Source organism: Centroberyx gerrardi, chromosome 14, assembly GCF_048128805.1.
Source record: "Centroberyx gerrardi isolate f3 chromosome 14, fCenGer3.hap1.cur.20231027, whole genome shotgun sequence".
NCBI classification, from domain to species: Eukaryota; Metazoa; Chordata; class Actinopteri; order Beryciformes; family Berycidae; genus Centroberyx; species Centroberyx gerrardi.
The window spans coordinates 25,683,057-25,710,855 of record NC_136010.1 but is presented as its reverse complement, the minus strand read 5'-3'; the positions used below and the strand labels follow the sequence as shown (position 1 = coordinate 25,710,855).

The window sequence follows — 27,799 nt, the reverse complement described above, 5'->3', positions numbered from 1 at the left end:
GTCCACACTACTTCTCTTTTTCCACTACTTACTACTTCATGTTTTCCTTCTTCGTTTTCCTTGTCTTCCTCTCCTTTTTCTTCCTCCACCTCTTCTTCCTTTTTCTTCTTTTTATACTCTTTTGTCTTCTTTTTCTTCTTCTTCTACTTCTACTCCTTCCTCTATTTCATCTTTGTCTCCTACTTCTACCTCTTTTTCATTTTCTTATTTTTTATCTCTCATTTCTTATTTTTCTATTTCTTCACCTTCTTATTCAAAGACTTTTCTGGGTAGACTACAGCAGTACTCTTCTTTTACCTTTCTTGTTCCTCTATTCCTCTTCTTCTTCTACTTTCTTCTCTCCTCCCCCTTCTACCACCTTCCTTTTTTTATTTTTCTCCTCCTCATGTCCTTCTTCTTCTTCTTCTTCTTCTTCTTCTTCTTCTTCTATTCCTTCTCATAATTCCTCCCATTCTTCGTTTTCCTCATTCTCTTCCTCTTCTACTGCTTCCTCTTCTTCGAAAAAAGAAAGTTCACATGAACCTGAACATCTTCGGTCCAAATCAGGATTGAGTCCAGTGAGTGTAGCTTTATGTGTCTTACAAATTATGAGTTATAATGTATAATATGATGAGACGGCTGTAAGAAAGCCAGTGTGAGGGAAAAAAACAACAGCACTGCTTGACTTCAGAATATAAATTGATCTAAATGAATGTGGGACAGCTTTATTAAATATGAACAGGATCTCTTATTGGTACACATGATATGTTTGGCATTTGAGTTAGGGCAGTGAATTGAATCAAGCAGAGAGGAGGAAAGTTTGGACTATCATGTGTGTGTGTGTGTGTGTGTGTGTGTGTGTGTGTGTGTGTGTGTCAGGCCTCAACCTGCCCACAGGGGAAGGTGCAGCCCCCCTCCACCAAATCCGGTGTGTCAGGGAGCAAATTGAAAATGCCAATTTCACTTTGCCCTGCCCCGCGTCTCTCCTCTCCCTCTCCCTCATCCCACCACTTAGCTCATGTGTAAATGAATAAGCTCCTCGCACACGTCTGCCACTGTCCGCCTTCTGTCTCTCCTCTCCTCTCCTCCCTCTCTTTTCCTCTCTTTGTCATCCTTTCCCCTCTCTCTCCCCCTCATCGCCTCTCGTCTCATCTCCTCTGTCCTCCTAACCTTTAATCTCTTCGCACCTTCTGTCCCATCCTCTCCTCGTCTCTCTTCTCCTCCCCTTTTCTCACCTCTCCTAGCCTCTCCTCTTCTCGCTACCTTCTGTCCCTCCCTCTCTTTTCTTCTTCCTGTTTCCTCCTCCTCTCCTCTCCTCCACTCTCATGTCCTCTCCTCCTCCTCTTTCCTCCTATCCTCTCCTCCTTACTCCTCTCCTCTCTTCTTTCCTCCTCTCCTCCTCCTCCTCTCCTCCTCTTTCATCCTTTCCTCTTTTCTCCTCCTCGCCTCTCATCTCCTCTCCTCTTTCCTTGTCCTCCCCTCTCCTCTTTCTTACTCCTCTCATCTCTTCTCCTCTCCCCACCTCTCCCCTCATCTCCTCTCCTCTTTCCTCCTCTGATCTCCTCTCCTCTTTGCTTTCCTTTCTTCTCTCCTCTCATTTCCTTACCTTTCCTCCTCCTCCTCTCCTCTACTCTCCTCTCCTCCATGCCCACTCATCTGTAACCCATCTGTTATTTTCCTATGTGTACATATGCGACACGTCTGTTTTGGTGAATATGGATTTATGTATGCATGTGTGCTCAGGCTGTTATCACTGTCTGCAATAAACAAGCCGGGGTGAATCACCATGCAAATGAAATAATGCTATACAATTCCCCATTTGCATGAAATCCAGTGGAAATCAACAGCCGTTTTTTGACCCGCTGCCTCTCTGTTTCTCTGTCTATCTGTCTATCCCAGTACGACTATGAGGGCGGTGACATCAGCGATCTACCGGTCGACCTGTCCGTGGTGTGGAACGGAAACTTTGTCATCGACAACCCATTCGACATACAAGGTAGACCACCTCCTCTTCCTCTCATTATCTGTCTGTGATGATTTTTTTTATGAAGCAATAACTCCTGTGTGCAGTTTCCTCCTGTTTTTGGAAAAATCTGCAATTTCATCTCTGACAGGCATCGGCAAGGTGGACGCGCGTGTCTATCCGCTTTGAAAAATACTATTCTTGTCTCTCCGTGGGATGAAAGAGGGAGAGATGGAGTGATTGATGGACGGCGATGATGATAAACAAACACCCAACACCGAAATTAATAGGGCTGGACGGAAGAGAGGGTGATAAACAAATAGAGGAACGGATAGGCGGAGGAAGGGATGAATGTACAGAGCGGCGGCGGGTTGAACGCACGAATAGACGAGAATAAAGGGATTGATAAAGAAAAACAGAAAGCGACAGGGAAGGGATGGCATTTATTTATTTTTTTTAAATCCCCATTTGTGCCTGAAGTGGAAAACAATTACAGATTCTAAATTCTTTATGTATCAAGTGTAATGGATTGGGTGGCGGAGGCTAATGATTTTAGACGTCCCATTACACAAGATAATATAAGTCATGCTCTCAAGTGCAATATCCAACTCTATTCTCTTTTCTTCTATTTTATTCTATCCTATTCTATTCTATTCACAATATTCACTTCTGTAGTTAGATAACACATGCATTCAACATTCATGTTGACTGTAGTATTCTATTTATTTAGTCTGACATCATTTTGATGAATGTCAGTCATGCAGTTTATTTTGCAGATCGCTTGTGAAAGTGTCACATTAGGATTCAATCGAGTAGGATCCTATTAAGATTTTCAGTACTAAGTATTCAGTCACTTATAAAAGTGAGTAATCCATTCAACAGCATTGGCATTGGTTTACCACAAAGTCTCTGTAACACACTGTCCTACTTCAGCTTTTGTTCAGTCATGTCAAAAGCATTATTGTGTACATTTTATTTTTCACATTTTCTGTATTTATTGGATTATTTAATTAGTTTGTCCAGAAACATGATTTAAAAAGAAACTACATCATCATCATCATCATCATCATCATCATCATCATCATCAGCATCATCAGCATCATCAAGTAGTATTTAATATGTAAATATATAGATTTCTTTTGCATTTTACTATGCATTATAAAAAAGATTCTCATAGTATTGTAAAAAAACAAACTGCCACTGACAAATCATGTCATAAATCAATGTTTTCAAAATCCATTTTTTGTGTACAATTGCAAAAATATGATGACAACAGAATTAACAGCACAGCGTCAATCATGTGGTATACAGTAATAGTGAGGGGAACATGACTGTGTCCTGTTCAGTTAGTTTCCTAAAGCTGCACCTTCACTTTCCAGTCTGCTGTTAATGGACAGATTTCGTGAAATACATGGAGACATTCAGGGACTATGAACTGTTCATAGGGGGATGTCTTTGAAAAAAGGCAACATACTGTATGCTGAAAACATAAAAAAAAACCTTTGTAATGTAAGCTTTCCATGAGCCTTTTTAGTAAGGTCTTCCAGAGGTGTCAATTTAGCACAGAAAAGTCTCTGCATCTAATATAATTTGACACTAAAACTTCAAACCTGCTTATATCCACTAAATTTCAGGGGACAAAGTGAAGCAATGACGACTGACAAGATATTATTTTGTTGTCAGTGTGATAAATTATTAGCTGTAGCTCACCAAACTGTCAGTTCAGAGGGAGCATCAGTCCTGAATGCTCTACTGATGGGATTTTTTTAGATATGGCTTCCAAATAGATTTCTGGTGATTTTTGCTTGATCTTTGTTCTCCATTATAATTAATAAAACACTAGAGATATACAAAGAGAATTTTGCCAAAAGCAGTAGATATTTTTGAGGCTGTTTGTTGAGGGCTGTAATGGCAGAGAGCACAAAGCTCCTGCCAAAGCAAGCTTTTTTACTGATCCAGGATCTGTATCGTGGGTGAAACATGGGGTGAGGAAGTGTTCAGGGTTAGGGTGTTCAGGGTGTTCATAATGTTTAGGGTTAGGGTGAACTGGGTGTTCAGGTTTAGGGTGGACTGGGTGTTCAGGGTGTTCAGAGTTAGAGTGTTCATTGTGTTCATAATGTTTAGGGTTAGGGTGTTTAGGGTTAGGGTGAACTGGGTGTTCAGAGTTAGGGTGTTCATTGTGTTCATAATGTTTAGGGTTGGGGTGTTTAGGGTTAGGGTGAACTGGGTGTTCAGAGTTAGGGTGTTCAGGGTGTTCATAATGTTTAGCGTTAGGGTGTTCCGGGTGTTTAGGGTTATGGTGTCAGGGTGTTTAGGGTTATGGTGTTCAGGGTGTTTAGGGTTATGGAGTTCAGGGTGTTTAGGGTGTTCAGGGTTAGGGTGTTCAGAAAGTTCAAGGAGTTCAGGGTTAGGGTGTTCAGGGTGTTCAGGTTTAGGGTGTTCAGAAAGTTCAAGGAGTTCAGGGTTAGGGTGTTCAGGGTGTTCAGGTTTAGGGTGTTCAGAAAGTTCAAGGAGTTCAGGGTTAGGGTGTTCAGGGTGTTCAGGTTTAGGGTGTTCAGAAAGTTCAAGGAGTTCAGGGTTAGGGTGTTCAGAAAGTTCAGGGTGTTCAGGTTTAGGGTGTTCAGAAAGTTCAGGTTTAGGGTGTTTAGAAAGTCCAGGGTGTTCAGTGTATGTGATTTTGAGGAGTTAATGTGAACATGGAGAAGCAGCAGATGGAGCAGCAGAGCAGGACGGTAGGTGCGGTGCGGTGCGGTGCGGAGCGGCACCGAGCCCCTCCAGCTCCCGGATGGCGGCGAGCCTCGGCTGGCAGCCTTTATGACCGATGGTGGGGGCGTGTTCATCAACGCTGGGCGGGGAGTTTCTCTTCCAAAACACAGTCCGGGCCGGAAAGTGAGTCCTGAAAGCCAGAACTCTCAGCACCTGGTGAAGTAATGGCTGAGTCATTGGTATTGATCAACGACCCTGTCAGCCCCCGCAGATATAAATCGTGCTACGGAGCAGTAAAAACCTCTCTTATTGCAACTTAAGAGGTAAAGCAAGTGCCACGCCTCGCCATACCCAATAGACGCTCATGTCTTCTTGAGAATACAGCATACGCATAATTAATTATCCCAGTACTGACAGTGCCAAGCCGCATATAAAAGGCCTAAAACCCCTTAAAAACACACATTACAAAACCCGCCTCGCTCATCCAAATCTCATAAAGACCTTCCCCTCCCTCTCTCCTCCTTCTTCCTCTACACCCTTCATCTCTGTCTTGTTTTTTTTCTTCTTCTGAAACCGGAGCTGCGCGTTTATCCGTCTCGAGGTCCGTGCCGCCCGGCCCCAGCTTCCGGCCCCGGCCTAAAAAGTGGAAATGTTAACGTTAATTAAATCGTTCATTTGGCTCAGATTAATTAGCGCCGCGCCGCTTCTAAGCCCGAGCCGTGGCTAATCAGATTAGGGGGGGGGGGGGGGGGGGGGGGCGAGCGAGGGGGCCGAGGCTCGCTTTGAAGTCCGGTTCGCCGTCTGTCTGCCGAGGAGGAGGAGGAGGAGGAAGAGGAGGAGGGAGGAGATTCTTCCATGCTCTATCTCTCTCTCCGTTACAGTTCAATTCATTTCAATTCAAATCTGCTAGACTAGTATTAATGAAACAAATATCAATAAATCCATCCCTCTCTCTATCTTTCGCTCTCGTTTTCTCCTTCACTCACAATCGTTCTCTCCATCTTTGCTCGTTTCTCTCTTTTTCACAAGTTTCTTTCTATTGACTTGCCTCTCTCTTTCGCTCCCTCTCTTCTTCTCTTGTTTGTCTCTTTGCTTGTTTCTCTTCTTCTCTCTCAGTCGTTTCTCTTGCCTTGTTTAGCCTCTCTCTCCCTCTCTCTCTTTGTTTTCTCTCTGCCTCTCTCTATCTCTCGCGCTCTTTCATTCCCCCTGCTTCTCTCTCTCCCTCTCTCCGTGTCTCTGCTTCTCTCCGTCTCTCGGCCTCGGAGGGACTCGCCGTCTCCATCCATTTTAATTCATAACAATTCTCGCCGCTAATTTGTTAACAAGCGCCACTTAGATTTGTCCTCCCTCCCTCCTGCCTTCCTTTCATCTGCCTCTCCTCTTTCGTTCTATCTCCTTCTCAGGTGTTTGGGGTTTTTATTTATTTATTTATTTTTTTCAATTCTCACTTTTAATGACTTTTTTCCACTCTGCAGAGTTGAGAGGATGTTTTTTCTTACGCAAGGAATTATCAATTCCCTATTGGCGTTGGAAGGCATTACCTGTTGAATTTATTTTTGTATTATCCCTCCAGGTCGTTTATTCATGTGGTTTCTTTCTATTTATCTGTGGAAGTTGTTTTTTTTTTTCTCTCTCATTGCCGCTGCCTCAGAGTATTTTTGAAATTCAGTTTTGTGGTGTGGTAACAGTCACCCACAGACATTTTCAGGTGTTATGCAGGTGCTTAAAATTCATTTATGCTGTTTCTCCTCTCCCTCTCTCTATCTCTCATACATACACACACAGACACATAGGCTACACTCCCGATTCCTTTTTTCCACTTCTTTCCCCCTTCTTTTTTACTCCCATCATCCCTCTCTTTCAATTCAATGACATCCTTGGCTTTTCTGTTCATCAGAATTAATATTGCCAAAGAAAGCAGTACACAAAATGTACATTTTAAAAAGTTACACAAACATTTCTTGGAAGCAGAGCTGCTCTGGAGGCAGAAATAATGTCATTGGTTGAGTTAAACCTCAGTGAGCGGAGCCAAAAAACCACAGTTTTTATGGCTAAGTAGCCTAAAATTAGCCTGAAGCCCAGTGAAGTAAGGTAACAGAGGAGGAAGCTAATATTATGAAGTGCTCTGCTACTAACTGAAAAAATGCAGTCTAGCCATGCAAAGTTATCTAGGTTAGCTAGTTAGCCTAGCTGATGCTCATGCTAGCCTGTAGCTATCTAGATAAGCTAGTTAGCTAGCTGCTGACCTTCCAACATCATGAATGCCATAGTCTAGAAAAGAAGCCATTGCCATTTATATGTTATAGTTCCCTCTTTGCCATTAAAGTTTGCTAGTTAGCTAACTTGCCCTCTGAAAAATTGGTTGAGGTTTAAAGTCGAGATGAAATGAAAAATGCCTTTTTAACCCTTTTAGATCACATCCCCGGTCATATTGTGCACCTATTTAACAATATATGCCAAAAAAAATAAAAAAAATCAATTTCTTTGTATTCTTATATCAAAATTCAATCATGTTTTCTTCCTGTAAAACAAAATATGCCGTGTGCTTACGTAAGCATGCCCATAACCAATTTCAACCAATAATATCATGACATCCACCCATCAATCAATCTTCAACTTTTAGCGCACAGAGCTAAGAGGCTAAGATTCATTAGTTAGCTAGCTAGCAACAGCACGGTACTTCGGTGTGTCTTCGGGTGTTATGACGCCCACTTTTCAACGTTCAAATCAAATTCCTCCCAACGTTATGTCCCGCCTGTCTTTCCTGTTTCACTCGGAAATACATCACGATACGGAAGTTAGATACTCTCGAAATGCCGTTTCATCTCGACTTTAACACAACCAATGAAATTATTTATTCCGCCAGAACAGCTCTACCTTTGAGAAATATTTTGTAGAACTAAAAGTCCAATGTGCCACTTCATTGACCCCACTTCATTGACCTCTCTTCTCTCTCTCTCTCTCTCTCTCTCTCCTCCAGCCCACCTGTATAAGTGCAGGGCGCTGCGGGACAGCTGTGGCATGTGTCTGAAGGCCGACCCCAGGTTCGAGTGCGGCTGGTGCGTCCAGGACCGGAAGTGCTCCCTCAGGCAGGAGTGCACCGGCGGGGGAAACGCCCACCTGCCTCTGCAGCAGACCGAGGCCGGGGGCTGGATGCATGCCACCGCCGGAAACAGCCGCTGCACCCATCCCAAGATCACCAAGGTGAGTGTGTGTGTGTGTGTGTGTGTGTGTGTATGTGGTTGGACTGAAAAGAAATGAAATAGAGTGACAGAGAGAGAGAGAAAGAGATAGAAAGAGAGGAAGCGGGAAGCAATGAGTCTATGGGTGTATATTGATTTTGTCTGTGTGCGTGTGTGTGTGTGTGTGTGTGTGTGAGATAGAGAGAAGCGAGAGTGGCCATTTGTTGCTCTGCTGTTGTTTCTGATCTACTGTTTGTTGTCATGCAGACCATTATACACACACAAACTCACGGGTATTCTGTCTCTTGCTAATGCACACAAGCAAGCACACACACACACACACACACACACACACACACACTCATCCCAAGCTGTATTCACACTATTTCGCTTTTTTCAAACTCCCACTGCCTTCTCTAACAGTAAGGTTAATGGGGAGCGGCTGCAAGGTGGATGGAAAGTGAGCGCTGTGCCTGGCTTCTTTTTAGACAGAGCGGAGCGCTTTCTAAAGTTGAGAACATTTTTTTTTTTTTTTACAGGAGACCACATGACGCAATGTAGACGGCTAATTGGTTCCTCTGCCTTCATGGCCAAAACAGGCAGGCAGTCATCTTTTTGCCGTGGTCAAGCAAAATACAGAGAGACCCAAACCAGCGGTACATGTGTCTGTTGTTGGTTTATGTGACCTAGGTTCATGATAAATGCTGCACATCACCAGCTGGAAAGAGCAGCTGACATTATGGAAACCAATAGAAAACAAACAGAATAGTGTTAACAAGCCCTGATGCTGCGTTCACATTGTGGCAGTATGTGTGTTAATTGTTTTTAACAGAACAACTGTGCCACCTACCACAACTATAGATGAATCCTGCCAAAAAAATCTAATAAAATAGATGTAGCACTGGCAACATATAGTTATTGTCGGGTAAAGACCGCGGTACTCCAATTTTGGTGATTTCCATGTTTTAATTTCAACTGAAGGATTACATGCTCCTTTTTGGGATGAGAAAATTCTGCAACTATGTTTATGAAACCTTTTTTTTTCAAAACCAATTAGTAAACTCAAAATTCATGGCCATCAAGCAAAAAAAGGCTGTGCTTCTGAGTTCAAGAAATGTTTACATTTTGGAGCTACAAGGTTTTCACCTGACAGCAGTGACATGTTTGTCCACCTGCTCTTCTTGTCTCCTCTTCAAATTAAGATAAAGTTGTGAATTAGCAAGTTCTTTCTTCTTGTGACTGCCCATTTGGACTCCAGGAGAAAAATATTTACCATTTCTCTGTGCTATTGCACTTCCCTGCTTGTGGTTTCTGCAAAATGGAACCTATTAGAGATATTGAAATGAAAAGAAAGTGAATGCACACAGAGATCAGTTTGTATTGTAGCAAGTATCACATGGAAAGGTTGAACCTCTGTATGGCTTTTTGTTTTTGGCAACAATATGAAGGCAGCATAAGGCGGGAAAGTGAGACTCGAGAGAGGCGTTACCATTGGCAAATAAAACCCTCTAAAATCCACAGCCAAAGCACTTTCTTCTAATCAAAACTCCCTCCCAACGCTACATTTCTAACTCTCCCGTGCAGCAAAGCAGCGCGACTTCTTTGAGCGCCGAATCATAATCTCGTCGACTTGTCAAGAGTGTAAAGTCACCTACGGAGATCCAAGGCTGGTAAACCTTGATAGGGCATTGCGTCAGCTCTCGGTGTTGAAGCCCCTATGGTCACGAAAGCCCTACGTGTCCTGAACCGCCAATGAAAGCTGCTCTATTTTAATGTGTTGCTATTAAAACACACACACACACACACGCACGGGGACCTTGCGATTGCCCTTGGCACAGAAATGGGTGTTATTACTCACTGTTACATCAATCTGGTACTCTGGAGACAGAGACAGAGAGAGGTTTGTTTGGGTTTCTTCTTTTTTTAACTCAATCTTTTTTGGGGTTTTTTCTTTTTTGTGTGTCACTATGCCTTTCTGCCTTTTGATGTCTTCTGATGTCTTTCGAAGGCTGTTGGTGTCAAAATCCAACGCTGGTCGGGTGGATTTTGGGTTCGTTCGTGACGGTTTCCTTTAGATCTGCCTTTTTCTCGGTCTGTCTCGCTTTCTTTTTCTACCTACCTTTCTTTCTCTCTCTATTTTTATGGGTATTATTCTAAGAAGTAATGAAAACATCCTTTCTACCTCTCTCCTCAGCTCTTAAAAATAAAATCATATTCCTTTTAAAACAAGTAAAATAAAAAGAAACCGGCAATGGGGTGAGACATTTCCACTTGTTTCCAATGCAAATTAACTTGTTTCAGGACTTTTATCTCTATTTCCATTATCTTGATACTAGTGGAGTGATCTGTCTCATTTCAAGATATTGTCACTTGTAGAAAATCCTTGAAACAAGTGTGATTGGCAACACTCTTCACTTGTTGAAAAATTCAGATGCAATACTATTTTAAATGACTTGTTAAGACTATAAATAGACTTTTCATATTGATGTTTTTGGCCATCTCTCCTCTCTTGGCCATATTTCACCCCACTGCCATTTTTTCCATTTGGTACAAGAAAAATAAGATTTTAAGACTGAATACTAAACTAAATGACTTGTTAAAATGGACATTATTTGCATCGTACTTCTCGATAATTTCAGGGCCACATGAATATTTTCATACATCTATGTTCAGCACACTGTGATTCTGACCCTTGACTCTTACTGTGCTTGTAATGCCACTGATCTCAGAATTGAAGCTTATTCTACTGTCGGTCTCATTGTAAGTCATTCTGGATAAGAGTGTCAGCTAAATGTAAATTCTAGGGAAGGGAGAGAAAGCAGGAGAGAAGATAGGAAATGAGAGGATGAGGATAGAGGAGAAGGCAGGGAGCAAAAGATTGCTATAGATAAAGCGAGGGATGTTTTTTAGTGATTATAGTTTCATTCCTCCACAACCCATCCTGCTCTTGTTAGGAAGCATCTCTGATGTAGTCTGACACCCCAACAGCTTCTGAAATATACATCTGTTGCTCTGCCCCGCCGCTGATACTTAATGCTGTGTGTGTGTGTGTGCGTTCCCTGTGTGTGCAGGGGCAAAGGCATGAGAAGGGAGAGGGGGAGGATAAGAGCGATGATGTGTTTTATTTAGAGGAATATGGGGAATGATGATGGTACAAGTGGAGCGAGAGTGGGAGTAATAAATGTCTAAACAGTTATGGAAGTAAAAAGTACAAGACATCTTCCTGCAAAGGAAACAATAGCAGCATGCCTCTATTCTCTTCGTTCACAGATTCACTCTGTCCTCATTCAATTCACATCACCCTCCAAATCTACATAGAGGTGCACAGATAACAATTTTTCAGGACCGACACAAGTACCAAGTTCTACTTTATTAAGTAGATCGGTGGTTGCGATTACCGATCCAAGTGCTACTCACTTCACAGTCATTCATGCGGCCTATTGGCCAATTATAAGACAATTACAGGAACAAGTGCATTGACTGCTTTTATACATACCGTCAGAGCATTCATGGCACACAATAGAAACACAAGCCTAAAGCCAAAAGCTGAAGAAGCTGCCCAGTACAACCACAGTCAAAAATTTTGTGACGTGCACAAATTCTGAATGATGTTCCCCTGTTTGTTATGTGAAAAAATGATAGCTAATGGTTAAGTTTAGGCAATTAAAACAACTTTGGTTAAGTTTAGGGTCATGGTTCGGCAGCTAAAACTTTGGTTAAGGTTACGCAACTGAAACAATTTGGTTAAGGTTAGGGTAAGGTTGTGGTCATGATTAACTCAGAAAAAGCTCAAATTAGCTGAAAATGAAAACTCACAGTATCCGTAACCTTAACATGACCACCACTCCCATGCATGAAAGAACTGAAAAGTTTGTTTACAGTATGTCGAGAGAGAGAGAGAGATAGATAGATAGATAGATAGCTGGTTACAATAGAGAAAGTCAACCCAGGACAGAGAGAGAGAGACAGGTGAGGGCTTGTACATCGTTTATTGTGTTTTGCTTCGTATTGTACTGTAGCTAGATAATTATTCTGACTCTCGCAGCGTCTCTGTCTGTCTTTGTCTCATTGGTTTTGTATTGGGTACACCAATTATCTGTCGTTCTGCAGGCTAGTTTTTCTCTCTGCTCAACACATTCAACATTAGTACCATGCAAACATCCAACTCGGTGAACTAAACCTCATATTTTCGCTTAACTCGTGGCATTTCTTCCAAACTAGTCATAGAGTTCTTTTAGATATTGCTATACAGCGTTATTCTATGTATACCTTTGAACCCAGTAGCAACAAAATTAACATTTCTGCTGTGGTTATAGGAAGGTCCATGCATTTTTGATCTTGTATCGTGTGTTTTCAGTAGGTACGCTCATTTATATATATATATATATATTTTAACAGCATTCCCTGTTGTAAAACCAACATATCTCAGGATCTTTCCCAGTTTATCGGTCTCTGGACACAATTAGATAGATTCCAATAAGGGTCTCTACTCTCTTCCTTTCTAACCTTATTTCCAGGCAATTTCTCTTGTAGTCTTTGCTAGTATGCTTTTGAACCCATTAACTGCAGATATAGATTATCTGGTTAATCATGTAGGTCTTGCTGGCAATAATCCCAGATGGAAAAACAAGCGCGTCTTACCCGCATCCAAGTTTCTGAATACATTAAGATAGTCCAAGTAGATCCTTTAGAAAACAAGAATCCCTTAACAGCATTGGAGTCTCCAAATACCTTTAGATCCCCAGGTAGATTCTAGCAATGGCTGCTTTCCAGGCAATAATATTCCTAGTGCAGTATTCCCAGGTTTAGCGACCCTTTGAACCAATTAACTACACTTATAGATTGTTTGTTTGAGCCAGGATGCCTTTGTGGTATTCCCAGTTGAGAAAAAAACAATCCATTGCATCTTGAAATTCCTGTATTCCCAGTTTCACTTCTGGCCTAGCAGAATTCCCAAGCCAGTCTCCAACCACATTAACAACATTCCCAGTTTTCAGCAGCTCCCGGCTTGCCATATAGGCCATGTGTTATTGGTTTCGACACAGACCACAGCAAGGTTACCATGCTAAAGAACACACACATACACACACGATCTTGTGTTCGCAGGCTGGAGGACAGACTACTGGGTAACCACTGCTATAATATGTGAGTTGATGTGGTTAAAGCGTGGTTTTAGGACTATATATGAAGGCCACACCACCACAGGGCAATGTCACAATGAGGAGGTAGCATAAATGATTTACATCCTGGATTCAGTAGTCAAAGGAACTAGCGAAAGAAAGAAAGAAAGAAAGAAAGAAAGAAAGAAAGAAAGAAAGAAAGAAAGAAAGAAAGAAAGAAAGAAAGAAAGACTAGATGTTCTTTAATGAAACATCTCACAACAAAACAGGGAATCACCTTAAAAACTCACCAAACCCTCATCCACACACAACATTAACTAAATTGACAGTGCTGGCACTGCAGTTGACATTGCAAAAACACATGGACCATCCATCTCCCACCCCCAGATCCAGCCAGGCCAGGAAGTGGATTGTGGCTCCATGTACTCTCCTCCGCTGCAGATCCCCTGATCTCTTAGGAAGTGGCAGCTTGTAAAAGACTCTCCACCTAAACCCTGCAGTACCCTCCTCACCCTGTACTGCTGGTGCTTACTAGCGTCCTTCAACACCCTGAGGTTCCTGACCTTAACACGTACTGCACACGGGACTTTACCATGTGCCTGCCCAAACTGCCCCAGGCTCGGAGAGAAAGACAGCAGCTTCCCTTCTTTCTGCCAGGCCCTAGTTTCAGCTGATACCCTCAGTAGAGGAAACTCAATGACTTTTACTGAAAGAACGAAAGAATGAAAGAAAGACTTTACTGACGATATAAACATGGACTGAGCAGAGGATTTATTTCGCATTTGGAGCCATTGAGTTTTGCCCTACCAAGGCCTGCTGGCTAACTGATAGAGTTGTAGTGTGGTACCACATCTCCTACATGTATCTAATGTAAACAAACTTGCAGATACATAGTTGGAGTGGTGTGGTGAGTTAGATAGCCACAATGCTATCAGCTTATCTGCCCCGGGGCTTGGTGGTTAGTGGCTCGTTGGCAGGGATTATAGGTATCATACTAGTATGCATCCACAAGCATTTGTGGTTCCAGTGTCAGTCGAGTCCGAGATCCATTTGGCAGCTTGTATGGTAGAATTGTAGCTGTTATCATCGTGCCATTAGGTCCAAAGGCTTGGCGGTTAGCACCTAGATGTGGTCATGTTGTATCAGATCGCAGTGCTTCGAAAACCATCTGAGGTCTGTTTTCCACTCCACGGCGTCTGTACTTTACATTCCCCGGAGATTAGTGGTTAGAGCCTGGATGTGGTAGTGTTGTATCAGATCACTGCAACATGAGTCCAAACCTGTCTGAGGTCCCATTTCCACACCGCGGCGTCTGCCCGTTACATGCCCACAGGCCCGGTGGCCACTGTGGCTATCTTGTAATATGGTGCCATACTTTCATGCTCGCAACGGTTTCTGAGGTTCCAATGGAAATCCCCGTTCAGATGTTAGGCAGACCTAATCGGCTAGTTGATAGTGCGCTATCACAGAGTCATTACATCCTTTAGGGCCTAGTGGCAAGTGGGTGTAGTAGTTTAGCTCCATGCTGCTAAGCCCATCTGCTGTATCAACAGGAATCGCGTCCCAGATACATAGTTAAAGATCGTAATGCAGTCGGCTAGATGCGAAATCATTACTTACTTAATCCTCCTCGTTCTATAAAGCACATAAGGCATCCACATAAGAGGACCATTGTGTTTGGTCTCTCATTATGTGTTGCTGGTTGGCCAGGTTACAAGCCACACCTTCATCTCCTTCTCAGTTCTCCCCAATCCAAGGTTTTGTGGGATGTTGTAAGTTCCTGTTCTCCTCGTGGTCTATCGTAGTTCTACTGTGTGCATTAGGTGGCATTCTGCATAATACCCCAGCCATCGCCACCTTATTCTCTCTTCTTTCTTTTCCGTATGGGTGAGGGGTTCCAGATAATGATAGGGCTAGCTGACAGTGGGTATGGTATCATAGTGCAAGGCATTTGATGTTTACTACAATTTAAGTACAATTTAGTTTTCAACCAAAGTGCCATACAGTATGGGTGGGCCCACTGGGAACTGAACCCCTAACCCTGGCATTGTTAGTGCCGCGCTCCACCCATTCAACTACACAGCCACATGTGGAAGTACAGAACCATATTTATATGGGAATAAGCCTCCAGATACCAAATTACAGAGTGTGGTAGTTGGTGAGATAATTAAAGAGGTGGTGTGTTCACTTTCTCTGCAATTTCATGTCATTACCAGGCATCTGTGAGTTTTCAGTGCAAATTATTTAGAAACATTTTTAAACATTTCATTTATATTGTAGAGCTATTCCAAATTTACAGACCGGTTTAAGAACTTGACACACAAACAAAATGATCCAATACTCTGATTGGCTAGCTGTACTGGAGGTCCACCCCCTTCGCAGGATAGCTTGGCAGCTTTCCCTGGGTTTCACATAATAGATTGTAAGGCACATTACATACATTAACATGGAAGATGATTAGCAGCAACACAGTGGCATTACAATGTAATTTATAGGATCGGTGCATTACCTGCCCAAAGGCAGTTTGGCTACTGGCTGGTGACTAGTGTGTGTGTTGTAAGACAGTAGATGTTTCCATAGTCTTTTTGAATAGAGCCCCAGATGACTGTGTTAATCTCCCTAACAAGACTGCTCTTTGTCTTTCCCTGCTTGCATCTTGTTGCCTCTCGGTCTCCGTTTCTGTCTCCGTCTCGATATCCCAGGGCTTGGTGGCTAGCTGATATTGTATTTTGCGGTATCATTCTTCCAAAACCGTCTGTAGCCCCATTTCCACACCCTGACATCTGTTGTCCATTTCGTACCCTACAGCTCAATGGCCTCTCTCTCTGGTCAGTGTTTACCAGCTATTGTGTTTGTGGAAGCGAAGCGCCGAGGCTCCACCGGCGCCTGAGGTTCGAACGTGAGTCAGCTTCCAAATAGCGGGCAGCAGTCTCACGGGCCAGATTGCTCTCTCTGGCTCTTTCTCTCCCCCCCTGCTCTCTCTCTCTCTCTCACTCACTATCTCTCTATCTTTCTCTCGCTCTCTCAATTCAGTTCAGTGCAGCTACTTTTCTCGCATGACTGTTTCACCAGAAAGAATTTTCACAAAGCAGTACACAAAATATCAAATTCCAACAACCAACAAACAACAGTTTATACATTCAAACAATGTTGAGACGATTAATTATTTGGTTTGAAACTCTCTCTCTCTCTCTCTCTCACACATAAATGGTGAAGTACCATTGCATGCACTAGAGCTTCATGCCTATTAGTGAACCTTGTGGGTCTTTTTGTACGAGCATATCAATGTCTGTGTGTATGTGTGCCTGTGTGTGTGCAGTATCACAGTGCAGCCAATGGTATTTTGTTTTTGCTTCGAAAATGCAACAGCTTCCAAAAAGTGGTTAGCCTTGCAATCTTTCATGCTAGCGTTTGGTAGCTTGCTGGCAGGATAAGGATTTAATACATTTTAAAAGCAGAATTCAATGCATTTGCTGAATTTGACAAAATAAAAACTTTAGGAGTGCTGAATCTATCTCATCTTTCATTGAGTGTACTAAGTTGCCTAGAGGTTAGAGAAGTGGGCTTGTGACTAGAAGGTCGCAGGTTCAAATCCATGAATCGGCTGGGAAAATGTGGGTGAATGAAGTCACGCTCCCTCTCCCTCAATAACTACTGTTAGGATGCCCTTGAGCAAGGCACTGAACCCCCAACTACTGCATCAGAGCTGCTTAGTGGCCACCAGTAGAAGCCTGTGGTTGTGAATGAGTGTAACTGCCAATGTGAAAAGAGCATGGAGCTCAGCTGACTTGGGCAAATAAAAGTGAAAATAAAAAATAAACTACAAATTGAAGTGACTGGCAAGAGAAATCATGCATACCCCCAACTAGTCTACACTGTTGAAATCACTATTTGTCGAGGTCTGCTGGTTGGTACTGTCTGTGGTATGATAATAGCGCCATGCTTCCATACTGTAGGCGCTTGAGTTTCCATTTCCACCCCACGCTGTCTGCTCAGCCAAGCACTGCAGAGGAACAGGGCAATGGACAGATTACACATAATTACCTTGTGATGCTTGTTAGGGATCGGGGTTGTGTGTGCCTGTATACGTGTGTTCATGCGCACGCTGTCGTGTGTGCGCGCGCGCGTGTGTGTGACAGCCACCGTCCATCAGTCACCATATTTGTTTTGTCACGCCACACCTGTCCCCGTTACGCGCCATAATCTGGCTAGATAAATCACATTACGGTTGGGCGGCGCGACCGAGCGTTGCGGCGCCGCAGCCCCGGCAACGCAGCGCGGGCCGGCTGTAATAAGTTTCAATTAAACCAGAGAGATGACGCCGGTTTGGTTCTGTGTGTCGGCACAAGTTGTTTTTTTTTTGTTTTTTTTCCCTCTCCGCTTTTTCTCTCATTTTCAGTGTTTTTCAAAGCCTAGAGGTGATTTTTCTTCATTAGAGATTTGAATCATCAGATCAGGGCAATTCTGTGTGGTGTGTGTATATGTGTGTGTGTGTGTGTGTGTGTTTTCATAGCATACTCTGTGTATTTGTGTCTGTGCATTTTCATACTGTTTGCATATGTGTGTACACATGCACATGTACGGTATGTCTTGCGTTTATGCATATTTATCTATACTATATAGGCCTATGTGAGTTCATACTGATTGTGTGTGTGCTTATTTATACTGTGTGTGTGTGTGTTTGTTTGTGCATATGCGTGTGTTTTCAGACTATGCACTGGTCAAAAATTATTCAAAAAATCTTCTTTTGAAGAAAGTTTGCTGCTGTATGATGCTTGATATCGACTTTGATTTCACTCTTGCCGTATCACAAAAACTTGGTTTCACCTTGAAGTTTTCTGAAGTCTAATATTGATTCTCTTCCCTCCATCTTTTCCCCTCTTTCTCCTTCTCCCTTGCCTTTGCCTCTCCCCCTCTCATCTACTATCTCATACTATTCACATTCCTACCTCCACCTCTTTTCCTTCTGCTATTCCTCTATGCTATTGTCTCCACCCTCACCTTGTACTCGTTTTGGCGATCTACCCTCTTCTTCCTTCCCTCTCTTTCACCCTTCCTCCGTCCTCCATCCTCCACCTTCTCATCCTCCAGTTGTTCCCAGAAACGGGGCCTCGTCAGGGGGGAACCCGACTCACCATCCTGGGGGAGAACCTGGGTCTGCAGTTCCGGGACATCCAGATGGGCGTCAGGCTGGGCAAGGTGCCCTGCGTGCCCATCGAAGAAGAGTATATCAGTGCCGAGAGGTGAGGGGACAGACAGAGGACGCGCACACACACACACACACACACACACACACATGCATGTACAGAAAGACATGCAAGCACAGTAAAAGTGGGACACACAGGTATGCATGCACACGAAGCATTGAAACACAGATGAATGCATTCAGAGACACACACACACAGACAGCCACTGGCTAACACACTCCACGCATGCATATACACACACACACGTACACACACACACACACACACACACACGCACACATGCATGAGCAGAAAGACACGCATACACACCAAAAGTGGTCCACATGGGTTTGCATGCACAGAAACACAGACAGATGTGCACACACACATAGACATAGACACACACACACACACACACATATGCATACATAGACATGCAGAGACACATGCTAACAGTGGTGCAAACAGGTACGCAGGCACATAATACATAGAAACAGACAAGTGCATGCATTGACACAAACACACACACGCACACACGCACACACCCCTAACATGCAGACCAGGTTTGCATGTAGACGCCCAGCCTCGTTCAACAGCAGAATCAATCATTACATCAGATCCTGTGCGTGTCGGTAAATTCCATCTGTCGCTCCCCTCCATCACTCCCTACATATCCTCTCTCCTTTTATTTTCCTCATCCCTCCATCCTGACATTTACTCCTCTGCAGCGTCCTACACGGCTGAGGAATTGAGTTCACGCAGATCAAACAATCTTTCTGTAGTGCTGTTGGTTGGCAAATGATGCATGTGGAAATAGAGGGCTTCTCCATGCAAATATTACACACACACACACACACACACTGGCTCGACAGCCACTCCATCTACCCATCACTTCCTCTATACATTATCCCTGCCCTCCCTGCATCACTCCTGGCTGTATCTTATTCCTGGCTATTTCTTTGTTTCTCATCCCTGTCTTTATCGACTGATGTAATGTCTGAATGACAGGAATGGACGCTCCTGTTCAAAAAAGTACTTTTCTTTTGGTTGCTACACCCAAAAGGGCTGCCATAGAGTATTTGCCAGTGTGATGTGTCAGATGAACATTGTACCCACCCCATCATCAACACACACACACACACACACACACCCTGTCCCTCACAACTCCACAAACCGTTTTGACACAGACGACTCGCAGGAACAGTGTCGCGAGTGGGTAGAACAGTGCAGATTCGCAGACACGTTGTGATGTAATCGCTTTTTTGGAGAAGCTGCACTCGCTGAGTTGTTGTTGAACTTTAAAGGTGGGGATGAGTTATAAAGACCCAACGCTGCGATGAAAGGTGTTATTGTTAGTAAGAAACTATTGAAAAGAATAATGAGAGCTTACGGACTCTACTGCACCAGACTGGACAGACGTTATAGACCTCAAGTTCACATTTTATACAATGAGATGTCATGCACATGAGTTTATACTTTGTTACCATGGTTTTTTTCTCCTGGGTTCCATTCAAGCACAATCTACACATTAGATAATGCTTATTTCCATGATGGCATTTCAAAATTATACAGCAGCCATAGGAACCAGATCGCCACGATCCATCAAGACGTTTCTCTCTACCTTTTTAAACCTCTTGAAAATCTCTTAACAGCAATTTGCCCCCCCCCCCCCCCCCCCCTCCATATAAGATGTGTATTTGCAGTGTGATGTTACAGACTACAGTGTACAAGAGGCTCTTCTTTGTGCAACCCTAACCTCTCTCTCTCTCTCTCTCTCTCTCTCTCTCTCTCTCTCTCTCTCTCTCTCTCTCTATCGCTCTCTCTCGCTCTCTCTCTCTCTCTCCATCCACAGGATAGTGTGTCTGCTGAACGACGCCACAGGCTACCGAGTCCAGGAGGCTCAGGTGGAGGTGTGTGTTAGAGACTGTGTCAACGACTACAGGGCGCTGTCGACCAGGCCATTCACCTTTGTGGTAAGGACCACACACACAGAAAAAAGAGGGTTCTTCAGGGTAGTGGTTCTATTTAGAACCGTAATGACTCAAAGAGCCCCCTGCTAGCTAAGCAGGTTCTTTATTCCTGTACTGGTTAAATTGATACTGATTTCATTCTAGCGTTTTTTGGACAGCTCCCATTCATTTGTAATGGGAGAGGACTGTTTCCCCGAGTTTATTACTTTTTTTGTCTTCCTAATTAAAATTTACACTGAGCATGGGCTAATTATTCAGTGATGAAAGAGTGTGTTATACTTGCAGCAAAAGATGTATTAACAGTCATAATTTCAGACAAGAGGGACATTAATGCTAGAAAGAAATGTTGGAAATGCACATTGAATGTCCCTAGATCAATTTGTCCATTGATTAATTGATTGAATGATTTGCCATTGTAGGAGCATTTGTTGTTGTGAATGTCACATTGTTATGGTTGCTAACCGAATCTGTTAATAAATATTTCTTTCGCTTTGGCAAGTACTTTTGTGTTTCATGCCAATAAAGCCTTCGAACTGAAATTAAATTATCCAGTGGATAGAGTGGAATAAGTGCTTATATCTAATCAACTACCTCACTTTTCAATGCTTCTTTGTTTGTCGCAGCAATGTGACATTGTTGCACTGAAAGGTACAGAAAGGCATAAAGGGCTTTTATCCTGTTATTTGTATGATTTCATCATGGTCATGATCAGTCCGCATTGTTCATTCCTGAGTCCACCATGTGCGATATCTCAGATGAAAACCTGGGATAATGATGCATCTCGCCACCGCATTCCGGTGTTTTAAAAATGACACTGATTGGGTGTATATACCATGTAACTGCAACATCCTGGGTTCGAATCCGGCCTGGGACCTTTGTCGCGTGTCATCCCCTCTCTCTCTCCCCAATATTTCCTGTCTCCCTTCAATATAAACTGATCGAATAAAGGCAAAAATCCCCCAAAATAATCTTAAAAAATATACAATGATAGGCAAAAAGGGGGGTGCTACAAATACAGATCCAAAAAGGGAACTGAAATGTTAACTGTTGCTTTGTTTTTGCTGTCATATTATTTTTACCCTCTATTCTTAGCCTGGTATCTTGTGATGCCTTCTTGTTTTTACTTGTTTTAATAAATTTTAGGTGTATGCTGTTGAGGAGTATCCCTGTGTAAACTCTGCTTTAAATGGTTAGGTTTAGTGATCAAATAAAGTAGTAGTATTAATAAATTCCCTTCCTCCCTCTCTTGTCCAGACCCCGTACTTCACCCGCATCCAGCCGTCTCAGGGGCCCATTTCTGGCGGCACCAGGGTCACCATCGAGGGAAGCTACCTCAACGCCGGCAGCTACGTGTCTGTCAGCGTCGGGCCGCAGCCCTGCTACTTCAAAAAGTAAGGACCGCTTTTTTAGATTCCGATGAAACTGCACGATGAACCCCCGTGGGGGAAACCGCCTGGGGCGTCGCGGCGGCGGAGAGAAGGATTTAGATAAGAGTAAGACAAACAGAGAGCAGGGAAGATAGTAAAACAAATCATTACAACGAGTGAAGATATTGAGAATAATACAGTAAATGGATAAATAAAGACACGGTGCTTCAGACGCTGCGTTTACAGGTTTGAAGCAGATGTGCAAGTGTGCATCGCAAGCTACTCGCATTATCAGCTGTGCAGATGGGAGAGCAAACATACAGAAATGTGTCGTATGCATTTGTGAGCATAGCGATTAATATGTGCACATGTAAGCAGGTGTGTGTAGGGGTAGTGGGGGAGCCGTGTGTTTGTGTATGTGTGTGTGCGTATCTCTCTTTGTTTGCACTGACACAGGCTTTCCCTAATCTCGTGCATGAAATCATACTATCACCATAGTTGCTTCCATGTCAAATGCGTGGATTAGCCTCTCATAGCTAATCTGTGTTGAAGCAACTCCCTGCTAGCTTTGATGTCACAGCAATCATTTCTCTGCTGCAGCCTCTTCACAGTAATCCAGCAGCTTCCACTTCGCCACACCACTCTTACCTCCACTCTGTCTTTATCTGTCACACCCTAGCTGTGTGTGTGTGTGTGTGTGTGTGTGTGTGTGTCTGTGTGTGTGCGTGTGTGTGTGTGTGTGTGTGTGTGTGTGTGTGAGACGGCACCCTCGTTGGAGTGTGTGTTGTCTTGTGAGGGTTGCTGGAGCGTGCGTTCGTTGTGAATGGGGTTGCTATGGTTACGGGGCAAGGGACTTGGGAGAGTGGAAATTGTAGATTCTCTCTCTCTGCCTCTCTCTCTCTCTCTCTCTCTCTCTCTCTCTCTCTCTCTCTACCTGACTGCCATGGCATAGAGGCACAACAGAGAGCGTGCAACACTACAGCGCACGCACACACACACACACACACACACACACACACACACACACACAAAACGCTGCTGCTGTGACGGCGTGGCCCAGAAATGCAGCCACCACTCAACTGTGCTAAATACATATTAGATAATGTAGCTATTGGGGAATGCACTCAAGACTGCAATTGAAAATGTTATTTTGCCTATGGGACATGCAAGCGTGCACACGTGCACACGCACACACACACACACACACACACACACACACACACACACACACAGACAGACACACTGTAACCCACCATTCTCTCTCCCCTAGTGTTCGTGACTCTGGTGGCTTTGATCCTTGTCAGCGCACCAGTCATAGCCGACATAGACTTCATTAAACATGACTTCACTGCTCTCTTTTTTCTCTCTGCATCCCCCCCCCACCCCCCTCCTACTTTTTTATATAAGAGTGCACTAGTCATAATAGACTCAGACAATATAATTTAACATCCTTTGCAAATATAGACCTGCACTGCAAAAAAAACAATTCTCATATTCAGTCTTGGAAGATCAAAAAGAGCTCGCACACTATAAAGGTCAAAAACCAAAAAGAGGCCAACTGATGCAAAAAATGCCACAATATTCAGTCTTAAAATGTTATTTTGGGGTAAAATAAATTCACTTTACAGTTTCGGGATTCTTTTGTAGAAACTCTGCATTGGAAACAAGTGAAATGATCTTATCCCATTGACAAATTCAAATAAGATTTTAAGACTGAACACGAGACTAAATGGTTTGTTACGAATCACAATGGTAATTCTAAGCAGAATGAGGAAGTGATCACACGGCAAATCGTCAGCTCGAAAACAAGAAAGAAATCACCGCCTAGTCATTATTCTCATTCTGGTTTTGAGTGGTCAGACTTGGATGATTTCTTTGTGGTCTGTTGTTGAGATCCTCCCTCTATTGTTCTGTCTGTTGGAGTGCGAACGTTTCTCTCTCTAAAAAAAAAAGAATTTCACTTCCCTCAGTACAGCAGTAGAGTTTACCATGATTTAGCTTCTCTTTCTTTGTCTACCCAGCCAAGACTTTGACAATGAAAAGATATTGACAGCATCTAGTCCATCGCTGCTACTTCGTTTTGTGAAATTGGGACTTAAATATCTTCATTCTTCATATCCTCATTTCAATTCAAATCCAACCCTTCTTCTCTCTGTCCGTCCAGGAGGAACGCCCGTGAGATAGTGTGCGTCACGCCAGCTGGGTTGGCGGCGGGCAGCACGTCGGTCTTCGTGGACATCGACGACGCCGAGCTCAGAAACCCAGAGGTCAAGTTTAACTACACCGAAGACCCCACCGTCCTCAGGATCGAGCCTGACTGGAGCATCGCCAGGTCAGCCTGTTCCCCCTCACACACACTCCTCTTCTACAAGGCTGAAATATATTTTAACTCAGAGAACTCGTATGAAGAGTGTCACGAGTCAGAGAATACAGATTTGACACGCTGTGATATTGTACATGCAAATGTGTTTCACAAGTTTGCATGTGTGATTACACTTGCTTAAAAATCAGTTATCACACTGTTGAATCTCTTGTATTCAATCTCTTGGTTTCAAATTTATAACAAGGATATTTTCTGGACTACAAATGCCAAAACACAAGTTCAGATGTATTCTATGTGTTGTCAGATGTTTTGAGTCTGATTCATCTTCAATCTTCATAAAAGACAAAGAGGTCACATTCATCTAAAGCTGTTGAAAACAAATGTGATTCCAGTCCCTTCAACTTTAGCTAAGCATGGTGGACTTGTCTGTGCTCTTCTTCTCTGGTGGTTGTACTAGTTAATTGTAATTAAACCCCAAACCCAAATCTGTGGTGAAGCCTGACACCTAATGGTGAAAAGTAGGGTACTGGACTGGCCATCTGCTATTGGCTAGTCTTTGTGCCAGGTGATGTCACCTTCTATAGAGTACAACAGGTGGTGACATCACCTGGCACAAAGACCAGCCAATAGCAGAGGGGCAGTTCAGTACCCTACTTTTCACCATTAGGTGTCAGGCTTCACCACAGATTTGGGTTTGGGGTTTAGTTACTCTTTTAGAACACTTGAAGAAATAGCTGAATATGAACATCAGCCCAGAATTGTGTTATGCTATAGGCTTTCCAAGCATGAGGAACTGCTGGCTATCAACATCTGTATCCTTATACCCATAAACCCTTGCATTTTGGGGTTGTTTCCTTTAGTTGGTTTGGATTCTCAACACCATCTGAGTTTGAATGGCATTGTTCTCACCTCCACTAAACACTCCAGAGTTCAAATAATCCGCTAAGAACATGCTTGGTGAGAACACGCCAGTGTCTGACCCCCAAATCCAACATCAAGTGTGTGCAACTCTCTCAACGTTAGCTGAGAAAAAACGTCCATTGTTACGTGTGTGATGTTCAATCTTTTCATAGTCTGTTCTGTCATGTAGTACTTCCCCAGCTAGAAAAAAATGAAGACCCTACAGCAGCCAGGGTCGAACTTGACAGGAGCACCACCGGGAAGGACACACGCTACCAAACATTCTCACGTAAAAACAGATTTACTGGCAGACGGACAGGCAGATGGACTGGCAGACACACAGACACTTGTCTTTCTCATGGGTACTTGGGTTGAAGTGCAGTGCCAAAGTACTGAACCACAGCTCAGCCCTTAACTCGGCGGTGTCTCTGAAATGTCTGATCTGAGAGCGCTGTATGCCGAGTGGTAGAGCTCGGCTGTATGTCTTTCTTTTCTGTGTAATGTCTCTTAATCTGTTTTTCTTCCCTTCTGCCACTTCTTTTCCTCCCTCCTTCTCTCTCTTCCTCCCTGTGGTGAGAGAATCAGTAGTTTGGCGATGCAAATTGTCTTCCTCCTTCCATCGCACTTTAACTGACTCCCTCCCTTCCTCTTCTCTCCTCTCCTCGCCACATCCTTCCTTCTGTCCTTCCCTTCACTGTGGTTAGTGCAGCAATAGATGCAAAGCCAATGCAAACTGGCCGATATTAGAACAGATTTGACAAATATTATTCCTTTATCAGAGTATTTGCAGGTTTTAGAAAGCCAACTGTAAGATTAAATACTTTTTAATGCTCCCTAGAATTGAATTCAAGAGCCAAAATGAAGAAACAAAGCTGGCAAAACCAGTCGATTTCTGACTGAACACAGTTATTGAAAGTTATGAAGCTATAAATGGGCAAAGTAAGACAAAGGACACCGGGAAATTAATTGTCAAGGGACATGAAGTCCGACTGTGTTTAGTAAAGCAGATCCAATCATATTGTACTACTAACCCTGTTCTGGATTCATCGAAGAGCGAACATGCGGCACTAAGAAACCTATTATTACATGGTGAAAAAAATACGTCCTCTAATTACTGTATTTAAGACATTTTAATACTTTCTAAGGCCATCAATTTAGATTTATTTCAAGGCGTTTACAGACTTTTTAAGGCTCTGTGGAGACCCTGCTCTATTTCCTTCATTTTACCTCCTTCCTTCCTGCTGCTATTAACTCCACCGTCTAGCCTCCTTTGTCCCCTCACCTTGCCCCATTAATCCTTCCTTCCTTCCATCCTTCCATTGCTTCCTTCCCTGCGGTGAGTGATCAGTAGATGGTGAGAGCTTATTAGAGCACACCGCTGATGAATCTCGCCCTATTCCCTTTGCCCAGTAGGACTGGCTGAGAAGCAGCTGAGGCCCAACCACTGTCCTGCATCCCCACTGTGTGTGTGTGTGTGTGTGCATGTGTGCGTGTGTGTGTGTGTGTGTGTGTCTTGAAACCAGGGTTCTACTTCAGAAAGCTCACCCAGGGGTGATGCCCCCGCTCTCCCCAAAAGAAAGACACACACACACACACACACACGCACATCACTGATTCCCAGAGTCCCTGATGTTTGGCTCCGGATCCCTCCTCCATCTGGCTGAGAAAACCACAAAACAGCACTTGTACACCTACACACACACACACACACACCTACACACACACACACACACACACACACACACACACACACACACAAACAACCACCAAAATACGATAGACAAAGTGCACGTGTTTCCTGGAACTTGACTAGAGGAGGCTTTAATCTGGTTGGTGCGTTTCACCAGCAACCAATGGCCTCTGTCAAGCTGTAATATGTTGGCTCAGGTAGAAAGTATAAACAGCTGACCGCGTTGTCTGCCTTTGCGTGAATACATGCAGGCCTGCAGTGCGTGATCATTTTGCTTGAGGAATGATGTTGCGTTGAAGAGGAAGACAGGACACAATAATGCAATGGGGTTGTGTCCCAAAGTTCCAAAGATAACTCCCCTCCTCTACCTCCTCCTTTCCTCCATACCTTCTCAGTCCCTCCTCTACCTTCTCGGTTCCTCCTGTACCTCCTCCTTTCCTCCTCTGCCTTCTCGGTTCCTCCTCTACCTTCTCTTTCCCTCCACTACCTTGTTTGTTCCTCTTCTACCTCCTCCTTTCCTCCTCTACCCCCTCTTGCCCTCCACTACCTCCTCCATTCCTCCTCTACCTTCTTCTTTCCTCCACTACGCATGAGGAGGGCTTATCAAGGATATTGAAGAAGTTTTGGGGCGACAGTAGAGGTTAGAGAAGCAGTTCCGTTTGGCCAGAAGGTTCAAAGCCGAGAAAGAAGAGGCTTGAAGTAACAACACAGAGACAGAGAGAGAGAGAGGAGTGAGTGTAAGAAAGAGAGGGGGAGAGGGGGAGAGGAGGGAGAGAGCAAGGTCAGTCAGAAGAGGATTAGACCAAAGAGAGGGAGAGAAAAGGAAACAGACAGGGAGGTAAAAGAGAGAGAGGACAGAGATGGCGAGAGAGAGAGAGAGAGAGAGAGAGAGAGAGACTAACAACAGCGTTTGGATTTCCCCAGCTCTCCCAGAGTCTATCCTGATTATCTTGTTGTCAGTTCCCTGAAGCATGTACCTGAGCTAAGGAGGCTCACTTAGACAAAGAGAGGAGCAACAGGGACAGAGAGACTCTGCACAAATATACATCAACCCAGGAAGGAGAGGGGAGGAGGAGGGAGGAGGTGGAGGACAGGATGTAACAGCACAGACTGTGTCCAGTCCCACGATGCATTTGTGGCGATGATATATAGAGCTAATTAACGATCAGTTTATTTGAATGTGATCTCAGCTCTCTGGCTCCCTGGTTGATCAGCCTTCATCTCTTCTATGGAGAATACAGTCACATTAGGCTACTGGGCTGGCTAGTTAACGTTAGCATCTGACAGCTGTTAGCAAACATAGCTTATAGTATATTGCATACAGAAGCACTGCTTATAAAACAATGTACTTCATTATAAAATGCCAGATATATGTGTATTTGGTGCCTTACATACATCACTGTATTGCAGCAG

The 27,799-nt window shown here is 43.6% G+C and overlaps 1 protein-coding gene across 1 annotated transcript in view; it reads left to right on the top strand.

The window, feature by feature from the left end:
- The window catches only part of LOC139923166 (plexin-A1-like), a 207,235-nt gene that overhangs the window by 136,568 nt on the left and 42,868 nt on the right, over positions 1-27,799 (top strand). Inside the window, exons 10-15 of the mRNA XM_071913885.2 lie at positions 1,879-1,975; positions 7,629-7,852; positions 18,042-18,193; positions 19,989-20,109; positions 21,361-21,497; positions 23,638-23,805. Of these exons, the coding sequence (XP_071769986.1) occupies positions 1,879-1,975; positions 7,629-7,852; positions 18,042-18,193; positions 19,989-20,109; positions 21,361-21,497; positions 23,638-23,805 (899 nt within the window). The remainder of the gene's footprint in view (positions 1-1,878; positions 1,976-7,628; positions 7,853-18,041; positions 18,194-19,988; positions 20,110-21,360; positions 21,498-23,637; positions 23,806-27,799) is intronic.